The sequence below is a fragment of the Mustela erminea genome, chromosome 5, assembly GCF_009829155.1.
Source record: "Mustela erminea isolate mMusErm1 chromosome 5, mMusErm1.Pri, whole genome shotgun sequence".
NCBI classification, from domain to species: Eukaryota; Metazoa; Chordata; class Mammalia; order Carnivora; family Mustelidae; genus Mustela; species Mustela erminea.
Genome location: NC_045618.1, coordinates 70,344,540 through 70,362,818, shown reverse-complemented (window position 1 = coordinate 70,362,818; position 18,279 = coordinate 70,344,540). Strand labels below are relative to the sequence as shown.

General features: G+C 40.2%; 2 protein-coding genes across 5 annotated transcripts in view; both read left to right on the top strand.

Moving 5' to 3' along the window:
- The window catches only part of TRPM7 (transient receptor potential cation channel subfamily M member 7), a 110,362-nt gene extending 105,368 nt beyond the window's left edge, over positions 1-4,994 (top strand). For 2 of the 3 annotated variants that reach the window (XM_032343696.1, XM_032343698.1), the window contains exon 39: positions 4,329-4,994. In XM_032343696.1, the coding sequence (XP_032199587.1) occupies positions 4,329-4,459 (131 nt within the window). In that variant the 3' untranslated portion in view covers positions 4,460-4,994. The remainder of the gene's footprint in view (positions 1-4,328) is intronic. The other variant, XM_032343697.1, reaches the window with a different exon arrangement.
- Positions 4,995-13,610: 8,616 nt separating this feature from the next.
- The window catches only part of USP50 (ubiquitin specific peptidase 50), a 40,593-nt gene continuing 35,924 nt past the window's right edge, over positions 13,611-18,279 (top strand). Inside the window, exons 1-3 of one of the 2 annotated variants that reach the window (XM_032343711.1) lie at positions 13,611-13,845; positions 15,373-15,562; positions 15,825-16,020. In XM_032343711.1, coding sequence (XP_032199602.1) covers positions 15,477-15,562; positions 15,825-16,020 — 282 coding nt within the window. In that variant the 5' untranslated portion in view covers positions 13,611-13,845; positions 15,373-15,476. Of the gene's footprint in view, positions 13,846-15,367; positions 15,563-15,824; positions 16,021-18,279 lie in introns of both variants that reach the window. The other variant, XM_032343710.1, reaches the window with a different exon arrangement.

Genomic DNA, 18,279 nt, shown 5'->3' with positions numbered 1-18,279 from the left:
CTCTTAGGTTTTTCCTAATAAGAATACCTGTGTTTTGCTTTTGTTCATGAAGGGTATTTTTACTGGATCTAGAATTTTAGGTTGATACTATTTTCTTTCAGGGCTTAGAAAATGTTCTGTCTCTGGCCTGTGCTACCTCTGATGAAAATTGCACAGTCGTTTGAATTGTTCTTTCCCTATATGTGATGTGTCATTATAATCTAGCTCCTTTCAAAATCTGGATTTTTAGTGGTTGATTCTGATACATCTAGTTATAGCTTTGTCTGAGTTTATCTTTTTTCTAAATTTTTTTTATTTTAAAGATTTTATTTATTTATTTGACAGACAGAGATCACAAGTAGGCAGAGGCAGGCAGAGAGAGAGGAGGAAGCAGGCTCCCTGCTGAGCAGAGAGCCTGATGTGGGGCTCTATCCCAGGACCCTGGGATCATGACCTGAGCTGAAGGCAGAAGCTTTAACCCACTGAGCCACCCAGGTGCCCCGTCTGAGTTTATCTTTATTCAGGTTTACTTAGCTTCTTGAATTTACAAATTTACGATTTTTATCAAATTTGGGGAGTTTTTAGTTCTTCTTCAAGTATTTGTTCTGCATCAGTCTCTTTTCATCTCTGGAGCTCCCATAAGAATATTAGACTTTTTGATATTTTTTCGCAGGGACTTAAGTCTCTGATTTTTTTCCTAAAAATTATTTTTTATCTGTTGTTTAGATTGAATAATTTCGATTGATGTATCAAGTTCACAGACTCTTTCCTTATTCTTCATTTCTTGATTCTCCTACCCATGCACTGGATTTGTTGTTTCAGTTATATTTTCTTGCCCTATAACTTCCTTTTGGTTCCTTTTAAACTGATACTTCTCTGCTGAAAACTTGTTTTTCTATTCTTAGGTCTGTTTGCCCTGTGTCATGGAGTGTGGTTATAGTAGCTAGTTTAAAGTACTTTAATCGTTCCATCTCAATAATCTTGAGGTTGGCATGTCTTGTCTTTTTTGAGGTTCTTTGAGATATTTCTAGTTCTTTGGATCTCTAATAATTTTAGCTGGCTATTTTGAAATTATGAGATTCTGGGTCATATTAAAAATACTCTAAAGAATGTCAATTTTTGTTGTTTATGTTAGTAGGCAGTCAGTTAAGGTCAGTTTACAATCCCCGTCTACCTTTTGTATATGTGATTCCAATGTCAGTTTGGTTTTCAAAGCCTTTGCAGTATTACTCTGATTCCTTTCACTGTAAACAGACATGGTCAACTCTAGGAACTGACTGGAGGTTTGCACCATAGTTGAGTCCTCAAAGCCTCTCCTGTGCTATCTTTCCAAATGTGTGCCATTGGAGGGTGAACTTGGGATTTCTTATACAAATTTAGAGTGCCCCTCTCCATTTTCTTCCATTCCATGATTTCTTCCATACTTTGTGATTCTGAAGGACCTCTTTTTGGGCAGGGTGGAGGGGCTGGGGACAGAGCACGTACTCTGATTAGAAAGCCAGGATTATGGCTTCCCTATATTGTCACACATTTCCTTCAGCTGAGTCCATTTCTGATACTAAGTGTCAAGGAAAAAGAGAAACTTTTTAAATCATAAAGATAGTGATTTTTAGTTCTTGTGGTCCCAGGGAAGGGTTTTTATCTTAGAATTACAGGTACTTGCTCAGCTGCCACCACCCTGACTCCCTCTCCGTGACTGGGAGTTGTCTTAGGTAACATCCAGAGGAGCAAAAAGAGAAAAATAAGAAAGAGGGCATTTCCCTCAAGATTCTCCATTCCACAGAGTCCTCCTTCCTGATCCTCTGGCCAGGAAGTTCTAGAGTTTTTTCTGTCCATGCTCACTGTACATATCTGAGATCAAGCTGTATGTAATTCTAAGCCTGGAAATAAGAGAGGGGGGAAAAAAGCCCAAAACACTCACCTCTAATTGAGGTCATTCTTCAAGTTTTGATCCCCTTCCTTGATGTGTTTGCTCACTCTTTTCAGGAGTCTCAGATAGTGGCCTTATGTTTATGTGAAGGGTTTTAAGTTGTACTATGTGGAAAAGATAAAATTGAATGTGCTTAGTCCATTTTAGCCAAAACTAGAACATAACAGTGGTGAATTTTTTTTTTTTTAAAGATTTTATTTATTTATTTGAAAGGCAGAGATTACAAGTAGGCAGAGAGGCAGGCAGAGAGAGAGAGGAGGAAGCAGGCTCCCCGCTGAGCAGAGAGCCCGATGCGGGGCTCGATCCCAGGACTCTGAGACCATGACCTGAGCCAAAGGCAGAGGCTTTAACCCACTGAGCCACCCCGGTGCCCCAACAGTGGTGAATTTAACAGGCAGCCCAGATACAATTTTTATTTGGTTATTATATAATAAATTATATTACTTAAAATGGTGTATAAATAATGTGTCATTTGGAGCCAGTGATATTTTAAATATAGTATACCTATTTTTAAAATTATTATCATAATCAGGATTTTATAGCTTGAAAGAGGCCTTAAAAGCTCAAAATCTGTCGTTGTCCAGAACATATCATTAGAAGTCACATGATTTGTCCATGGTTACACCATAAGTTAACATTATCAGGACTTGAATTATAATTGGGTTTCTCTCTATTGTTCTTGGTGTATGATATAGCTATAAATTAATTTGCATTCCCTAAGACCATAGTGACACAGTCTTAGAATTAAAAATTTATCAAGACTTACTCATATAATGTAGCAAGTATGTATTTGGATATTGAATACAGGCTATCACTCAAAGAGTTCATATTTTGAGTGTCAGTTCTATTTTATGTAGAGATAAAGAAGTATGTGGATATATGTAGGACTGTGGTTAGTTTTAAGTTAAATTTGTTATTATTGCATTGTTTTCCAATTCTGCAGCCATTGTCTATAACTCCCAAAGTGATTTCATCCTATCCCATAGCTATAAATATAATCCAAAAACTGATAATATCAAACTTATCTGAAGACATACTGTCTTTCCTGAGCTCCTGTTTCTGTATTCAGTTTCCTTCATCTCTACTGGGATACCTTACAGCATCTTTTTAAGTAGTACGTCCATTGCAGAACTCCGGACTCATTTCCCACCCCTATACTTCCCTATCTTACTGTTTACCCAGTTGCTCAGACTCAAAACTTAAAAGCTGATTGGTTTTTCTTCTCTCACCTTTCATAGCCAATCTGTCAAATTCTTTCTACTCTTTTTCTTAATGAAGTCTTCCTAGAATTCATCTGTTAATCCTCATTGCCACCATTCGTTTCCTGTGTTCTTGCCAAATGCCCTTAACAAGACTTCACATGACAGTCAGAATAGTCACTTAAATTTGATTATGTTCCTCCTTCAACACTATTTAATACCGTCAGCTTCATACCTTGCATCCCATAGATCAGGGGTCAACAACTTTGCTGTAAAAGGCAAAGTAGTAAAATATTTTAGGGTTTGTGGGCCATATGGTCTATGTCACAGCTCCCTGGCTCTACTGTGGTAGTGCAGAAATAGACAAAGGCAGTCTAAACAAATAAGCATGGCTCATTCCGATAAAACTGTTTACATGATGGACATTGGGGAGGGTGTGTGCTATGGTGAGTGTTGTGAATTGTGTAAGACTGATGAATCACAGATCTGTACCCCTGAAACAAATAATACATTATATGTTAATTTTAAAAAGTTTAAAAAAAAAAAAGGCAGCGGGTGAGATTTGGCTCACTTAGTATATTTTGATAACCCTTGACCAGTAGCTTTGCTTGACCCCATCTTCTACTAGTCTTCCCCTTAGTTACTGCATTTGAGCATGCTGTCTTCTTGCTATTTTTAGGAAACACCAAGTCCATTTCCTTTTTACAGTCTTCAGTTAATCTTCCCTCTACCTAGAACACACTTCCTAGAGCTTTGAGTCATTTCTCAATATTCAGGTCTTCACTCAGATACGACCCCCTGTGCCTCTTCCGCCTAAGCTTAAAAGAATCATCTTCTACTATCTTCTCTCTGGCCCTCATCATACTGTTTCCTTCAGAGCCCTTATATATTACACAATTCTGTTTTGTTTTGTTTTGTTTTGTTTTGTTTCTCTTCAGCCACAAGAATATAAGCTCCATGAGAGCAAGGACCTTGTCTGCCTTGCTTATTACTGTGTTTCCACTCTTACATAAGTTACTGACTCATGGTCAGAACATGCTTATTTGTTGAATGAATTCATGTTTATGTGTGTAAATTTTGTGACTTTTGGATTTAAAACAACCTGCTAGACTATAGATCTGGCACATTTAGAGGAAAATTGATTTAGAAAATGTTAATTTTTCATTTCTGTGAAATACTGACTCTTACCTTTTTTTTTTGTTGTGTGGGTGTGAATATAGATCTGAAGAGGAATGACTATACACCTGATAAAATTCTGTTTCCTCAGGATGAGCCTTCAGATTTGACTCTTCAGCCTGGAAATTCCACCAAAGAATCAGAATCAACTAATTCTATTCGTCTGATGTTATAATATTACTGAATCATTGGTTTTGCTTACACCTCACAAAAATGTTACCTTGTCATTTTTCCTTCAGGAGGAAATTGTTGAGTAATAGAGAAAAATGTGTGCAAATGAACGTGCTAATTCAGGCACAGTTAAAAGGTCAATATTCTTTTGACCTGATTAAAGTTGTCAGTCGGGAACTCCCTATAGGATACAGCTGGCACCTGTTAAATTTTTAAGGTAAAGGAAAATTAGTATTTATAACTTTTTAAAGGGCTCTTTTTAGCAGAAGATTCATTTGACTTTGTTCTGATGAGGGTGATACCCTCTGTCATGCGGTGCAATACCATTAACCAAAGTTAAGTGTCTGTGCAGATTTTCTTGGCAGCTGGTTTACTGCCATTCAGCTAGTGAAATGAAGAAATCACCCAGCCTTTTGGTTAAATGGCAAGACGTCTTCCTCAGTGTGTTTTAGTGTGTTCAGTGGTGATGTCACTAGTTCCCAGCTAGATGCTTGTTGGCCATGGGAAAGGAGATGACTTACTATCCTAGATCCATAGGGATACAAGAACCCTGAGCTGAAAACCATTTTCTAAGAGGGACTTTTATGAATCAGGATTAGGCTCCATATTTAAAGATGGAGGCAATTTTTTTGTTAAATAGAGCCCAAATTGTGCGGAAGTATTAGGTTTTTTTTGTTTTTTTAACATCGTTTTATCAAGTCCTTGTTAAGTAGAAGAAAGCCATGGTAGACTGGTATAATCTAAATATATCAGAGAGAAACCTAACTCACTGTTCAAGAGAAGTTACCTTGTAAAAAAAAGTTCAAGTGCTTTTTTCCTATTTCTGTTTGTAGTGACAACCTGGAAGCTACATACTTCTCCAAAGATTTTATTGACCAGTATATCAAATCAGAATGTAAACATAAATTCTTGCATATATTTAAAATTGTGTAGGAACATCTGAACATGAGTATTGTTTGTGGTACTTACTTAAGAAATTGAGTTGGATTATCATTATGTGATGTCGGGAGATTGCAATGTAACTTTATGCAAATAAAATGTAATTTAACTGCCCCAGATATTGTTGAATACTCAACAACAAGAAAAGCTTTCATCTGACTAGAGTTTTATGCTTTTTTTTTTCTTTTTGTTTGTTTCCTAGGTACTAATTTTAATTTTTATTTAGGAAGGAGCAGTGTAAATCTTACTTGTATTCAGTAGTGTATCTCATAGATACAGACAAGGCAAGAAGAGATAAGCTGTTTAAATAGTGTTTAATATTAAAGGGGGGAAAGAAAAAGTGTATTAAAGATATTATACTATATACATTTTGTATATCATAAAATCTTTAAAAGAAATTAAATAAATTTATTCTTGTTTACAGATGTTTAACGAGTTTAATCATTCTGAAAAATTGTCTTGTGTTTTCATAGTGTCTTGGTTTTTTTATTTTCAGAGTATCAAATTTTTTTAAATGAACCATTTTGTACACTTAAGCTTTTTCACTTGTTGTCCTGTATATTTTTCAGAGTGGTCTTGTTTCCTACTGTTTCTCTCTTTTTTTAAAGATTTATTTTTAAGAGAGAGAGAGATCAAGCATGTGCAAGCCAGGGGAGGGTTAGACAAAGAGAATCTCATGCAAACTCCCCACTAAGCATGGAGCCCACGACCCCGAGATCATGACCTGAGCTGAAATCAAGAGTCAGATGTTTAGGGGCGCCTGGGTGGTTCAGCGGATTAAGCCTCTGCCTTTGGCTCAGGTCATGGTCTCAGGGTCCTGGGATCGAGCCCTGCGTTGGGCTCTCTGCTCAGCAGGGAGCCTGCTTCCCTTCCTCTCTCTCTGCCTGTACTTACGATCTTTGTCTGTCAAATAAATAAATAAAATCTTTTTTAAAAAATGCTTTTCTGCAATACCAAACTTTGTCTTGAGGAAGATGGATCATAGTGATATATAGTCTTTTGTGTTTAAGTGGACAACCAAGGCAAGAGTAGCCAATAAATAGCCATTTATCACTCAGATCAAGTAATTACTTGTAGGAAAGAATAAATCTACAGGCAGGGATTTTTGTGATCCTCCTTATTTACTGGATCTGCTCTCATTGTTTCCTAGCTAGGTTTCACACAAGGTATCTGTATTTGAGGAAGCTGGCCCCTCAGATCTGTCCCCACTAGCACTATTAATGTAATACTTGGTAATTATGTACTGGAGTAAAGCCTCTCAACTACTCTGTCTCTGAAAACTTGGTCTGTGTTACCAGCTGAGAGTTGTCTTACTTATTTTTTGTATTTCCCTTAGTGACTTGCTGGCATGTGTGTCATAGACTATAGATGGTCAATAAATACATGTTGAAGAAGTACCACAGAATATTTCCAATATTAGACCATCTGTGAACCTTTCCTTAGGTAAAATCCGAAGCTGTTGTTTTGAACCTCTCTGAAATATGTTTTTCTTCTCTTTGGAAATCGCTCAAACTGGAGTTTCTGACTGGGGTCCATGATAATGCCTTAGTGGTCATGGGCAGGAAGCAGGGAGGGAGAGCACATGGTTATTCTTCAGAAAAGCTGCATGCTCCAGTCCACAATGAAGAGCACCAGTTAAAACTGCGTGCTTTCATGTGCTGCCCCACCGCACACGTAGCCCTCTCCTTTACTGTTCTGCTCTTGGGATTTCTATGTAGTCTGCATCAGCGGAACTTCTCTTCTTTTTTTTTTTAATATGAGGAAAACTTTTTTTTTTTTTGAAGATTTATGTATTTATTTGACAGATCACAAGTAGGCAGAGAGAGAGGAGGAAGCAGGCTCCCCATGGAGCCGAGAGCCCAATGTGGGGCTCAATTCCAGGACCCTGAGATCACAACCCAAGCCAAAGGCAGAGGCTTTAACCCACTGAGCCACCCAGGCAGCCCTCTTCCATTTTAATTATAAATGCCTTAGTATATGTTTCTAAAATATGAGAACTATGATATGTTTACACCTAAAAAATTAAGTTCTTTAATACCAGAAAGTGTCATTCTCAAAAAAAAATTTTTTTTTACAATTTGTTTCAGTCAGGACCCAGTTGAGATTTATTACACATTGCAGTTGCTTGATTTGTCTTTAAAATTTTAATATATAGGCTTCCCTTGCCATCTCCCCCGCCCACCACCACCTAGTTTATTTTTTAAAGAAAAATTGTTTGTTCTAAGAAGTTTCCCACATTCAGGGTTTTGCTGATTATTTCCCTTAGGTGCCATTTACATGTTTCTGTTTCTTGAATATGCCGTGAACTGTTAGGTTTAGAGGTTTGGTCAAATTCAAGATTGATTTTTTGTCAAGAATGTGTCATCAGTGGTAGTGTATACTTCCATTAGGAAACGCAGGAAGTACACACTTTTTGATGGGCCTTAATTAGGTCAGTAATTCTTGAAGTATCCCAAGGTACTTTCAGGGGCCCACAAGGTCAAAACTAATATAATCTGGGACACCTGGGTGACTTAGTTAAGCGTCTGCCTTTGGCTCAGGTCATGATCCCAGAGTCCTTGGATAGAGTCCCACATGGGGCTCCTTGTTCAGCAGGGAGCCTGCTTCTCCCTCTGCCTGCCACTGCCTCTGCTTGTGCTTTCTCTCTTAAAAATAAATAAAATCCTAAAAGAAAAAGCAGCTGTGAGCACAAATGTAAAGCGAAAACATCAAGATAGTTTAAATAAAGTAACATCATATGAGTGCTCAGTCATAACACATGTAAGAAAGTAAAAAACAATGGAAAATATTTGGTAAGAGTTGAAAGCACAGAATAAATCCAAGTGATCAATAGATTGTAAGCTATGTGAGGGTAAAGATTTGTATTTTATGCTATTAAACATCTAGCACAGTGACTGACATGAAGTAGATGCACAATAAGTATTTTCTGAATTAATGAATGAGATGCGACAACTATTTGATGCAAGACCTAGAAAGGAGGAAATAAAAGTCACCTATTTCATGCCACAGTTTGGTTAACTCTGCAAATAATGGCAAAAATAGTAATGAGTTTACAAAAAAAAAAAATTCTCACCTGTCATATAGTATCCAAGAGGTAGGAAAGCACAATTATTAGGAGAAAGGGAGGTTTTGAACACAGCCAGGTGATGGCATTCCCAGAAAGTTTACCATTTTCTCAGAAAATATCATTCGAGGATATACTCAAGCAAAAAGAAAGATAGGATCCAAATAGGAAGACATGAAATAAAAGAGGCAAGCAAATATTCATAAAATATATAAATTCTAATACTTGCTGGCAGATACTTACACATGGTATAAAATTTTAAAGTAAACTAGAATAAAATATTTTTAAATATTAAAAGATTCACAGGAAGATGATAGTTAAGCACACTAATGGTCTCATCTATTTGGGTAAAGTTAACTGATTTTAATTGATCAAAAAGTACTTTTAAGTATGGGTACTATCCTGACTGATTATATGATCTCAAGGAACTAAATAAAATTTCACACACAGTCAATACAAGCCATCTAGAGCTTAAAAACCAAGTAGACTGACAAAATAATGGTATCCCTTGTTATTCAAACTTTGGACCCAAATAGATGAAGGTAATAAGGGGCTACTTGTACATTTGTTAAAATACTTAAACAATCCAAGAATATAAAAACAATGTACAATTTCTAGACAAGAGTCGGAGGCGAGGTTTTAAAAAGTTAATCCAGGCGTGCCTGGGTGGCTTGCACCTGGGTGGCTCAGTGGGTTAAAGCCTCTGCCTTCAGCTCAGGTCATGATCTCAGGGTCCTGGGATCAAGCCCCACATCGGGCTCTCTGCTCAGCAGGGAGCCTGCTTCCCCCTCTCTGCCTGCCTCTCTGCCTACTTGTGATCTCTCTTCTCTCTCTCTCTCTCTGTCAAATAAATAAATAAAATCTTAAAAAAAAAAAAGTTAATCCATCAAAGAAAGAAACAAAAAATAACAGAGCCAGATTCTTTCTTTTCTTCCTTTAGACATTCACAATTTGGTTTAAAAACCATTAGTTGAGACCAATTTTGGTGGGCCTGGGATTGTTGCTAAGCAGCAGTGATCTAGTATGAGGGGTCAAGGAAGCAGGGTGAGGATGAGGTGTGCGTAGTGTAATTGGGGGGTGGTGGAGAGGGACAGCAGCAGGAGATCAGTTACATGCCTAGGGGTTGATCAAAAGGAAACATACTGAAGATAACAGTGAGCTGTGACTGCAATAGCATGAGTACATCTAGCTTCTAGATCTTGGCTTCTATATACTAATCTCTAAAAGGAACCAGGGCTCTTAAAGAAATGACTAACTTCAGGACGGGGGCAGGTTAGTCTAGAAGATCTTACTTCGCCAAAAGTAAGGAAGTATTCAAAGAATGATGGGGACCTATCAAACAGGTACAGAAAACATCTTTTTTCTTTTTAAGATATTTATTTATTTATTTGACAGACAGAGAGGGAAGGCAGGCTTCCCTCCAAGCAGGGAGCCTGATGTGGGGCTCAATCCCAGGACTCTGGGATCAGGATCTTAGCTGAAAGCAGATGCCTAACGACTGAGCCACCCAGGCACCCTGGCACAGAAAACATCTTACAGAGCCCCTCTGCTGGCTAATCTTGAAAAAATTTGTGATCAAAAATAAATGTTAATGGACTATAATCTACTGAATAGTGTAGGAATTCATGAGTCCACACTGATTTTTTTAAAAATCTTTGAAGATTTTATTTATTTATTTGACAGATCACAAGTAGGCAGAGAGGGGGAAGCAGGCTCCCTGCTGAGCGGAGAGCCCGATGTGGGGCTCAATCCCAGGACCCTGGGATCATGACCTGAGCTGAAAGTAGAGGCTTAACCCACTGAGCCACCCAGGCGCCCCTACACTGATTAAAAGAATAAATGGGGAAAAAAATTCTCTTTATAGTATGCTACCAGCTGATGAATGTAGTTGGAATAATGGCATTAGAAAAATCACCATTTGGCAAGCACTATAGTTATAATTAATCCAGCCAAGCAACACCAATTAATGTTAAAACTAGTTTGTGAAAGTTTGATGAGAAACAGATCATTTACATTGTCTCAAAGTTCTCCCTACAGAATACTGATTACAGAAGGGAGAAGTAACTACAGTAAAGGAAACTGGCAGACTTTTTCACTTAATCACTTTTTTCACTTATTCACTTTTGAATGATTACAGTGAATATCAGTGTTGGAACAATTCAAAATTGTGTAGTACCTAGTACAATGCAGTAAGAAGAGCACAGCATTACTACTGTGATATTCCTACTAGAAATGCATAGTGTGAATCTTATCGTGAGCAAACATCAGACAAATTCAGGGATATTCTTCAAAATAACTAGTCAGTAGTTTTCAAAAGTGTCAAGCTCTTGAAAGTCAAGGGGATGCTTAAGAAAGATTTCAGGATAAAGGATCCTAAAGAGATAAGAAAACTGAATGCAACATGTGATGCCAGCTAAGCCATGCCTGGACCCTGACCTACAGAAACTATAGATAATCGACGTGTGTGTGTGTGTATTTTTAAAGATTTTATTTATTTATTTGACAGAGATCACAAGTAGGCAGAGAGGCAGGCAGAGAGAGAAAGGGAAGCAGGCTCCCTGCTGAGCAGAGAGCCCGATGTGGGGCTCAATCCCACGACCCTGGGATCATGACCTGAGCCGAAGGCAGAGGCTTTAACCCACTGGAGCCACCCAGGCGCCCCTTGTGTTGTTTTAAACCACTAAGTTGGTGACAATTTGTTACACAGCATCGAACACTACTACATGGGTCATTTTACTCATGAACACAGATATAAAACTCTTGAACCAAAGATTAACAAATAGAAAGCGGCAATTCATGAAAATGATACTACATCTCTAACAAGGTAAGTTTATCTGAGGAATAGAAGACTGGTTTAATATGTGACCCATCAATTATTAACCACAACAACAGACTAAAGAAGAAAAATCTCATGATTTAAATCAAAAGATACAGAAAAACCTGATCACACTCAATGTCTGTTCATGATTACAACTCTCAAAAAAACTATGCCTTTAGGGGCGCATGGGTGTCTCAGTTGGTTAAGTGTCCAACTCTTGATTTCCGCTCAGGTCGTGATCTCAGGGTCTTGAGATCAAGGGCCACATCAGGCCTCGTGCTGGGTGTGGAGCCTGCTTAAGATTCTCTCTCTTGGGGCACCTGGGTGGCTCAGTGGGTTAAAGCCTCTGCCTTCAGTTCAGGTCATGATCCCAGGGTCCTGGGATTGAGCCCCGCATTGGGGGGTCCCTGCTCAGCAGGGAGCCTACTTCCTCCTCTCTCTCTCTCTCTCTCTCCCTGCCCCTCTGCCTACTTGTGATCTCTGTCAAATAAATAAATAAAATCTTAAAAAAAAACAAAGAAATATTCTCTCTCTTTCTGCACCCCTCCCTACTCTCTCTCTCTGCCCCTCCCCGCTCTCACTTTCTCTGTGCCTCTCCCCCTCTAAAGAGCAACAACAACAAAACTATGCCTTCATTCATACTTACTGGTGAATTATTCAAAGCCTTCCCTCTTAATTCAAGAGTGAGCTAAGGGTGACTACTATCTCCCCTTCTATTCAGCATTTTACCGGAGATGCTAGCTAGTTCAAAGGATAAGAAATAAAAAACATAAAGTTCGGATAGGAAAAAAGAAGACTGATTTTTTTTTTTTCTGATGACTTGAATGTTTGTAGAAAATCCAAAGCACCTATATAAAAATTAGACTTGGAGTTTTGAAAGGCCCCTGGATATAATAGTGTCAATATATGAATATGAGTTGTGTTTTTACCTGTAAGTATCAATCATAAAATGAAATTTTAACAAGACTCCATTGATGAGAAACTGAAGTATTTGGAAGAAGTTCACTGACCGAAGGAGGAGCAGGGTGACAGGATTTAAGTCCTGCAGAATCACCACTGAGGTGACTTCATGAAACCCCTTTGTAAATAGACCACAAATACAAAATAGCTGTAAGACTCGGCACCTCTAGTTGCCAGGATCCCTTATACAGGCAGCAAAGAATGATCGTTCTTAATGTCTCTGGGCAGTCTGACATAAAGCATTTGGAGATAAATGGGATGACTGCTATAGAGAGACTCTTTCAGACAGAACCTTGCTTTTCTGACTGCCCAGTAATATATCTTGGAGATAAATCCATACAAAAATGATACTTACTACATTCTTGTTTCTTTGAACTCTGTAGTTTGAGATAATTTCAGACGTAGAGAAGAACTGCAAGAATCACACAAAGAGCTCCTATGCCTTCACCCAGATTCAGCCATTGCTGACATCAGGCTGTATTTGCTTCATCTTTGTTTTATCACTTTATCCCCTTCTCTCCTTTCTTTATGTGCATCTATGTCTCTGTGTGTTTCCCTGAACCATTTCAGAGCAGTTTGCATATATTAGGCCCTTTTAGCCCTAAATCCTTCAGTGTGTATTTCCTAAGAACAAAGACATTCTCTTTCATAAACAAGATACCATCTTATAAATTTCAGAAGATTTGGGGTGCCTGGGTGGCTCAGTCGGTTAAGCATCTGCCTTCGGCTCGGCTTATAATCTGAGGGTCCTGGGATCGAACCCCTCATCGCGCTCCCTGCTCAGTGGGGAGTCTGCTTCTCTCTCTCCCTTTGCCCCCCTGACTAGTGTTTTCTCTCTCTTTCTCTGTCAAATAAGTAAATAAATCTCTTAAACATTTTTCACAGGATTCAACACTGGTACAAAACTATTCCTATATAATCCTATTTAGATTTTATCAATTGTCCCAATAATGTCCTTTTATAGCAATGTTTTTCCTGATCCAGGATCCTACTCAGCATTGGGTACTATATGTAATTGTCCTGTTTCTCCAGTTTTTAAATTTTATTTATTTATTTGTTTATTTCTTTTTGAGAGAGAGCAGGAGGGGAGAGGGAGAGAGAGAACCACAAGCAGCCTTCACACTAGCACGGAGCCCCATGCAGAACTCGATCTCACAACCCTGAGATCATGACCTCAACCAGATGCTCAGCCAGCTGAGCCACTCAGGTGCCCCTTCAGGTCTGAAGCCAAGAGCTGGACGCTAACCAGCTGAACCACCCAGGCACCCCTATATCTAATACTTTTGAAGTTTTTAAGCATCTGAGTAATGGTCTCTCATGGCAACATGCTAGAATCTTGAGGGTGAATGGAAATTATTATGATGCGTAGGAAATCCAACTTAGAAGGTACCAGAGTACAGAGAGAAATCAGTCTGCAGCTCCTGCAAGGGGAGAGAAACACATACATTGTTGATTACAAACAAAAAGAGCCAAAGTAACAGGTTTGGAGAAATGAAGTTAAAAGGATTCGATGCAGCACCTGAGTAGAAGTGAAAGTTCACCGTGGTCTCACTACAATGACTTCACGGCGGCCCCTCCCTGCAGATGACTTCGGCATCTACTATGTCCTGTGAGCCACTCTCTACTATAGCTTTCTCAAGAACTCGGGGGGGTGGGGGGGGCAGCGCAAAATGCCATGTCAAAGGAGTCAGGGGGTACATGCTGCATTTGGGAGGGTTCCCTCAGGTTTGACCCCATGGAGCTCCCCCAAGAGGAAGGGAAGATGCTCTTTGATATTTAGGCAATAGACACCCCTAACAAGGGACCTTGCAGGACCTCTGAAGACGTCAGAAAACAAACATGAAAATGACCATGTGGTAATAGCGGACACGTTTCAAACTGGCAGAATTGTAAATAAAGGTGCTGAGGTGAGGTAACAGTCTCATGGAGACCCAGTTTTAGATCCTGCACATGGGAAGAAAAGTCATAAAGGATGCCAGGCTGCCTTGAGCAATAGCTAAAGGACAAAAGGAAGCTGTGTGTGGACAGAGGAGGCCCCCCGGGAGCCTCTGGCGTTCTCTCTGCACAGGACTGGCCCCTGCAAAGAACTCTCTAACTCCATAGCTTCCTGTTGAGGACATCCTACATCAGTCACTTGGTCAAAAATGGGTTTAGGTTTCTGTTTATTAACTATGTAATCTGCACCTTCTTAATAGATGTATTTATGCTCTTAGAATGTGCATATGCTCTCAATATGTATATATGCCATATATATGTATGTGTACACACACACACATGCACACACACACACACACTGTTAATGTACCATACATAAATCCAAGTAACTCGATAGGTAGGTAGGTGGATATTCCTTCTCTCCACATACCATCACACATAATATATATATTCTAGGCAAATGACTAAATTATTTAAATGTGGTATCTGCTCTGTAAAACAGGATTTAAAAACAAATATACACACCCCATAAAATTGTGGAAAGAATTAAATGGGAAAATGCAAAATCCATCCATAATAGCTCTTGTTATTATTAACTACTATCTATTGCTATTATTGTTACTACTAATAATAATTAAATTACTTGCCCAGAAAAAAAAAGAGAAATACTTTGGTATTGATTTATTTAAGATTGATTTATTTATTTTAGAGCGAGACAGAGAGCGTGTGGGTGAGCAGGGGGAGGGACCGAGGGGGAGGGATAAGCAGGGTCCCTGCTGAGTGCAGAGCCCCACAGGGGGCTCAATCTCACAACCCTGAGACAATGACCTGAATTGAAATCAAGATGACTGAGCCACCCAGGTGCCCCAATACTTTAGTATTTAGAGGGAAATTCTGCATTTTTAGCCAAGCAATTCTAGGTCTCTGAAAGGCCACTGTTTTCTGTCCTCTGGCTGTGGTTTCAGGAAGAGATTTTTACTTCTGCTTCTTCAGCCGCTGGCACTGTTCAGAGTTCCAGAATAAGTGATGGGATTTTAGACTCGGGTTCGACATTCTGTCCCTGGTCAGGAATGTCTTCAACAGAAGTCTCGCTGAGAACTATAGGAGGCATGGGCTTGAGAGGTCTTTACGATCATGGGTACATATTTTGGTCCTTCAAGATTGCTTTCCTTTCCTCCCACATGGCGCCCACACAGTGCAGAGTGCACAGATCATTATGATAACTGCCCTGTGAACGAGGCCGAGGAGAACCAGCCCCATTTCCAGGGAGTGACCGGCCTGCGGAACTTGGGCAACACGTGCTACATGAACACCATCTTACAGTGTCTTGGCAGCATTTCGCCGCTGGTGGAATACTTTCTCTCGGGAAAGTACATTACTGCTCTTCAAAAGTAAGACCATTTGTGTTCCCTGCCACCCAGCCCCCACTCCCTGCTCCCCCAAGGTGAGGTTAGAGAGGGAGACCTCTGAAACCCCTACTCAGGGCTAACCAAGAGCCCCAGAGGCCCCTGAAGACCATTGCTGGGGTGAGTAATGACGTGGGAAATTCAACTAAGAAAGGAATTCTTTTTTGGTCTGACGCCGCATGCTTGAGTTTTTAGGTGCCTTCCTGTCATTGAATCAGCTGGAAACATTTTCTGTCCCTCTTCCAAGGGAGTGCAGTGAGGTTGCCACCGCTTTTGCCTATGTGATGACAGACATGTGGCTTGGAGACTCAGAATGTGTCTCACCAGAAATATTTCGGTCAGCTCTTGGCAACCTCTACCCAGCATTTATGAAGAAGACACAGCAAGATGCTCAGGAATTCTTGATTTATGTCTTGAATGAACTTCATGAAGCCCTGAAAAAGGTATGTAGAATTAATGGCCTTTGAAATAAGAGGGACCCTTCAGCTCTATTAGCAACTTTCGTTTTTTTGTTCTTTCATCTGTCCTGTCAACATGTCCTGCCCCCTCTCTGCCAAGCACAGGTCCTGGAGTACTGCAGGGCACATTCAAGTTGTATTTGAATTGGTCTGTGTTTACCAAATAATCATCCGAATCACCTGGGAAGAGTTTTACGACACACATCCTAAGCCCCTCACTCAGTGTTACTGAATTAGAATGTCTTGGGCTGTCCCTTGGGAAAGCTCACATGGTGTTTCAAGTAATCATCAGGTGTGGGAACCACCAATCTGTTCCCTTTGCAAATAACATCTGCACAGACTAGTTTTTTTTGAAGTGAAAATCTCATTTTTAAAAAATATATTCCTCGTGAGATATACAGAGCTTTACAATATACAACATGCAATATAACATACAGAGCTTTACAATACATGGTCTTGGTAAGTACAAACCCAAGAAAATATGAAGCTGAGTATCAAAGGAGACACCCAAACTGCAAAGTTTCATCTTCATGCCAAACATTCCAAACTGGAGTTCTTCACCGATCAGGATGTATCACTATTTAATAAAACATGAGCTGGCCAGTTACGAAGGGTTTTACTCTTCTTTGTAAGACTCATTGCCTTCAGCCTTGATCTGAGTCACATACCCTCCAAAGATAGGTCCTTAGTTTTATGCAGTGTCCTTGTGCTGATGTTAGCTTACCTCATACTTCCCATCCAGGAAATGCTTTGGCAAAAGATCACAAACGATAACCATTAATCATTCTCATCTGCAATCCTCAGTTCCATTTTTCATTTTTACTGCTACTAAGATACTCACGGTAGCACTTTTTTCTTTTTTTTTTTTTTAGCCAAAGGGTAGGGTGGTGGTCAGCAAAAACACGTAGGTCCTCATCTGCAGCCAATAAATCAATAGCATTCTCACTCCCAAGACCAGAGCTGGAATTAGGAGCATCAGAAGACCATCAGGTGGAAGACCTCGGCAGCAGAGCCTGATGAAAGCAGCAAGGGAGGGGGGGGTGGGAACAGTGTGCATGGCTCAAAGCAGAGCTGGCTGTGGGCTAACGTGTCTTCCAAATGGACCTTCTAGTGAGGCCGTTCAGATACTGAGAAGTCAGGCTACGCTCCCGGGAATGGTACCCTTCAATGTGAGTGAAGTTCAAATCAGTCCGCAAGGCTAACTTGGGCTGCCTTAAGAATTTAAGATCTGCTCTTTTAAAAAAGTGTTTTCTAACAATAAAAGTAAAAGAGGGAAAATCTGAAGGGGCTGGAAGGAAGGCGGTTTCCTCCATTTCACTCCTCCACCAGTCTGCATGGCCGAAAGCTAGCTCAGAACCCTGCTCAGCCTCTTCCCAGGAAGAACTGCCTCGAGGAGCCTGCGCCACGTTATCACAGGCTGGAGTCTTCTGGGGCTCGGACATGTGTTTTCACAGGTTAGCGTGTCATCATCCTCCGCTTCGCTGAAGGAGGAAAATAATTGAATTATCAGAAATCAAACCTAATAGATACCTTTATAAAAGGTTTTATGTATTTATTTGACAGGCACAGAAGAGAGGGAACACAAGCAGGGGGACTGGGAGAGGGAGAAGCAAGTTTCCTGCCGAGCAGGGAGCCCGATGCGGGGCTCAATCCCAGAACCCTGGGACCATGACCTGAGCTGAAGGTAGATGCTTAACGACTGAGCCAGCCAGGTGCCCCCATTATATACCTTTTTTTTTTTTTTAAGATTTTATTTATTTGCTTAACAGACAGAGATCACAAGTAGGCAGAGAGGCAGGCAGAGGGAGAGGAGGAAGCAGGCTCCCCGAGGAGCAGAGAGCCCGATGTGGGGCTTGATCCCAGGACCCTGGGATCATGACCTGAGCTGAAGGCAGAGGCATTAACCCACTGAGCCACCAAGGCACCCCAATATATACCTTTTTAAGAAAGATTTATTTAGAGAGACAGCATTGTGGGGGGAGGGGCAGAGAGAGAATCTGAAGCAGACTGCTTCAGACTCCCCGCTGAGTGTGGATTTTTTTTTTTCCCCCATGCAGAGCCCACTGTGGAACCCCACTGGGGCTCCACACAGGGCTGGATCTCACAACCCTGAGATCGTGACCTGAGCTGAAAGCTGGAGTCGTAGGCTTACCCTACTGAGCCCCCCAGGCCCCCCACCTAACATGTATCCTTAAGAGGATCTGACTCTATGTATCGTCTAAATCCAAAACTAACTGGTTTCTG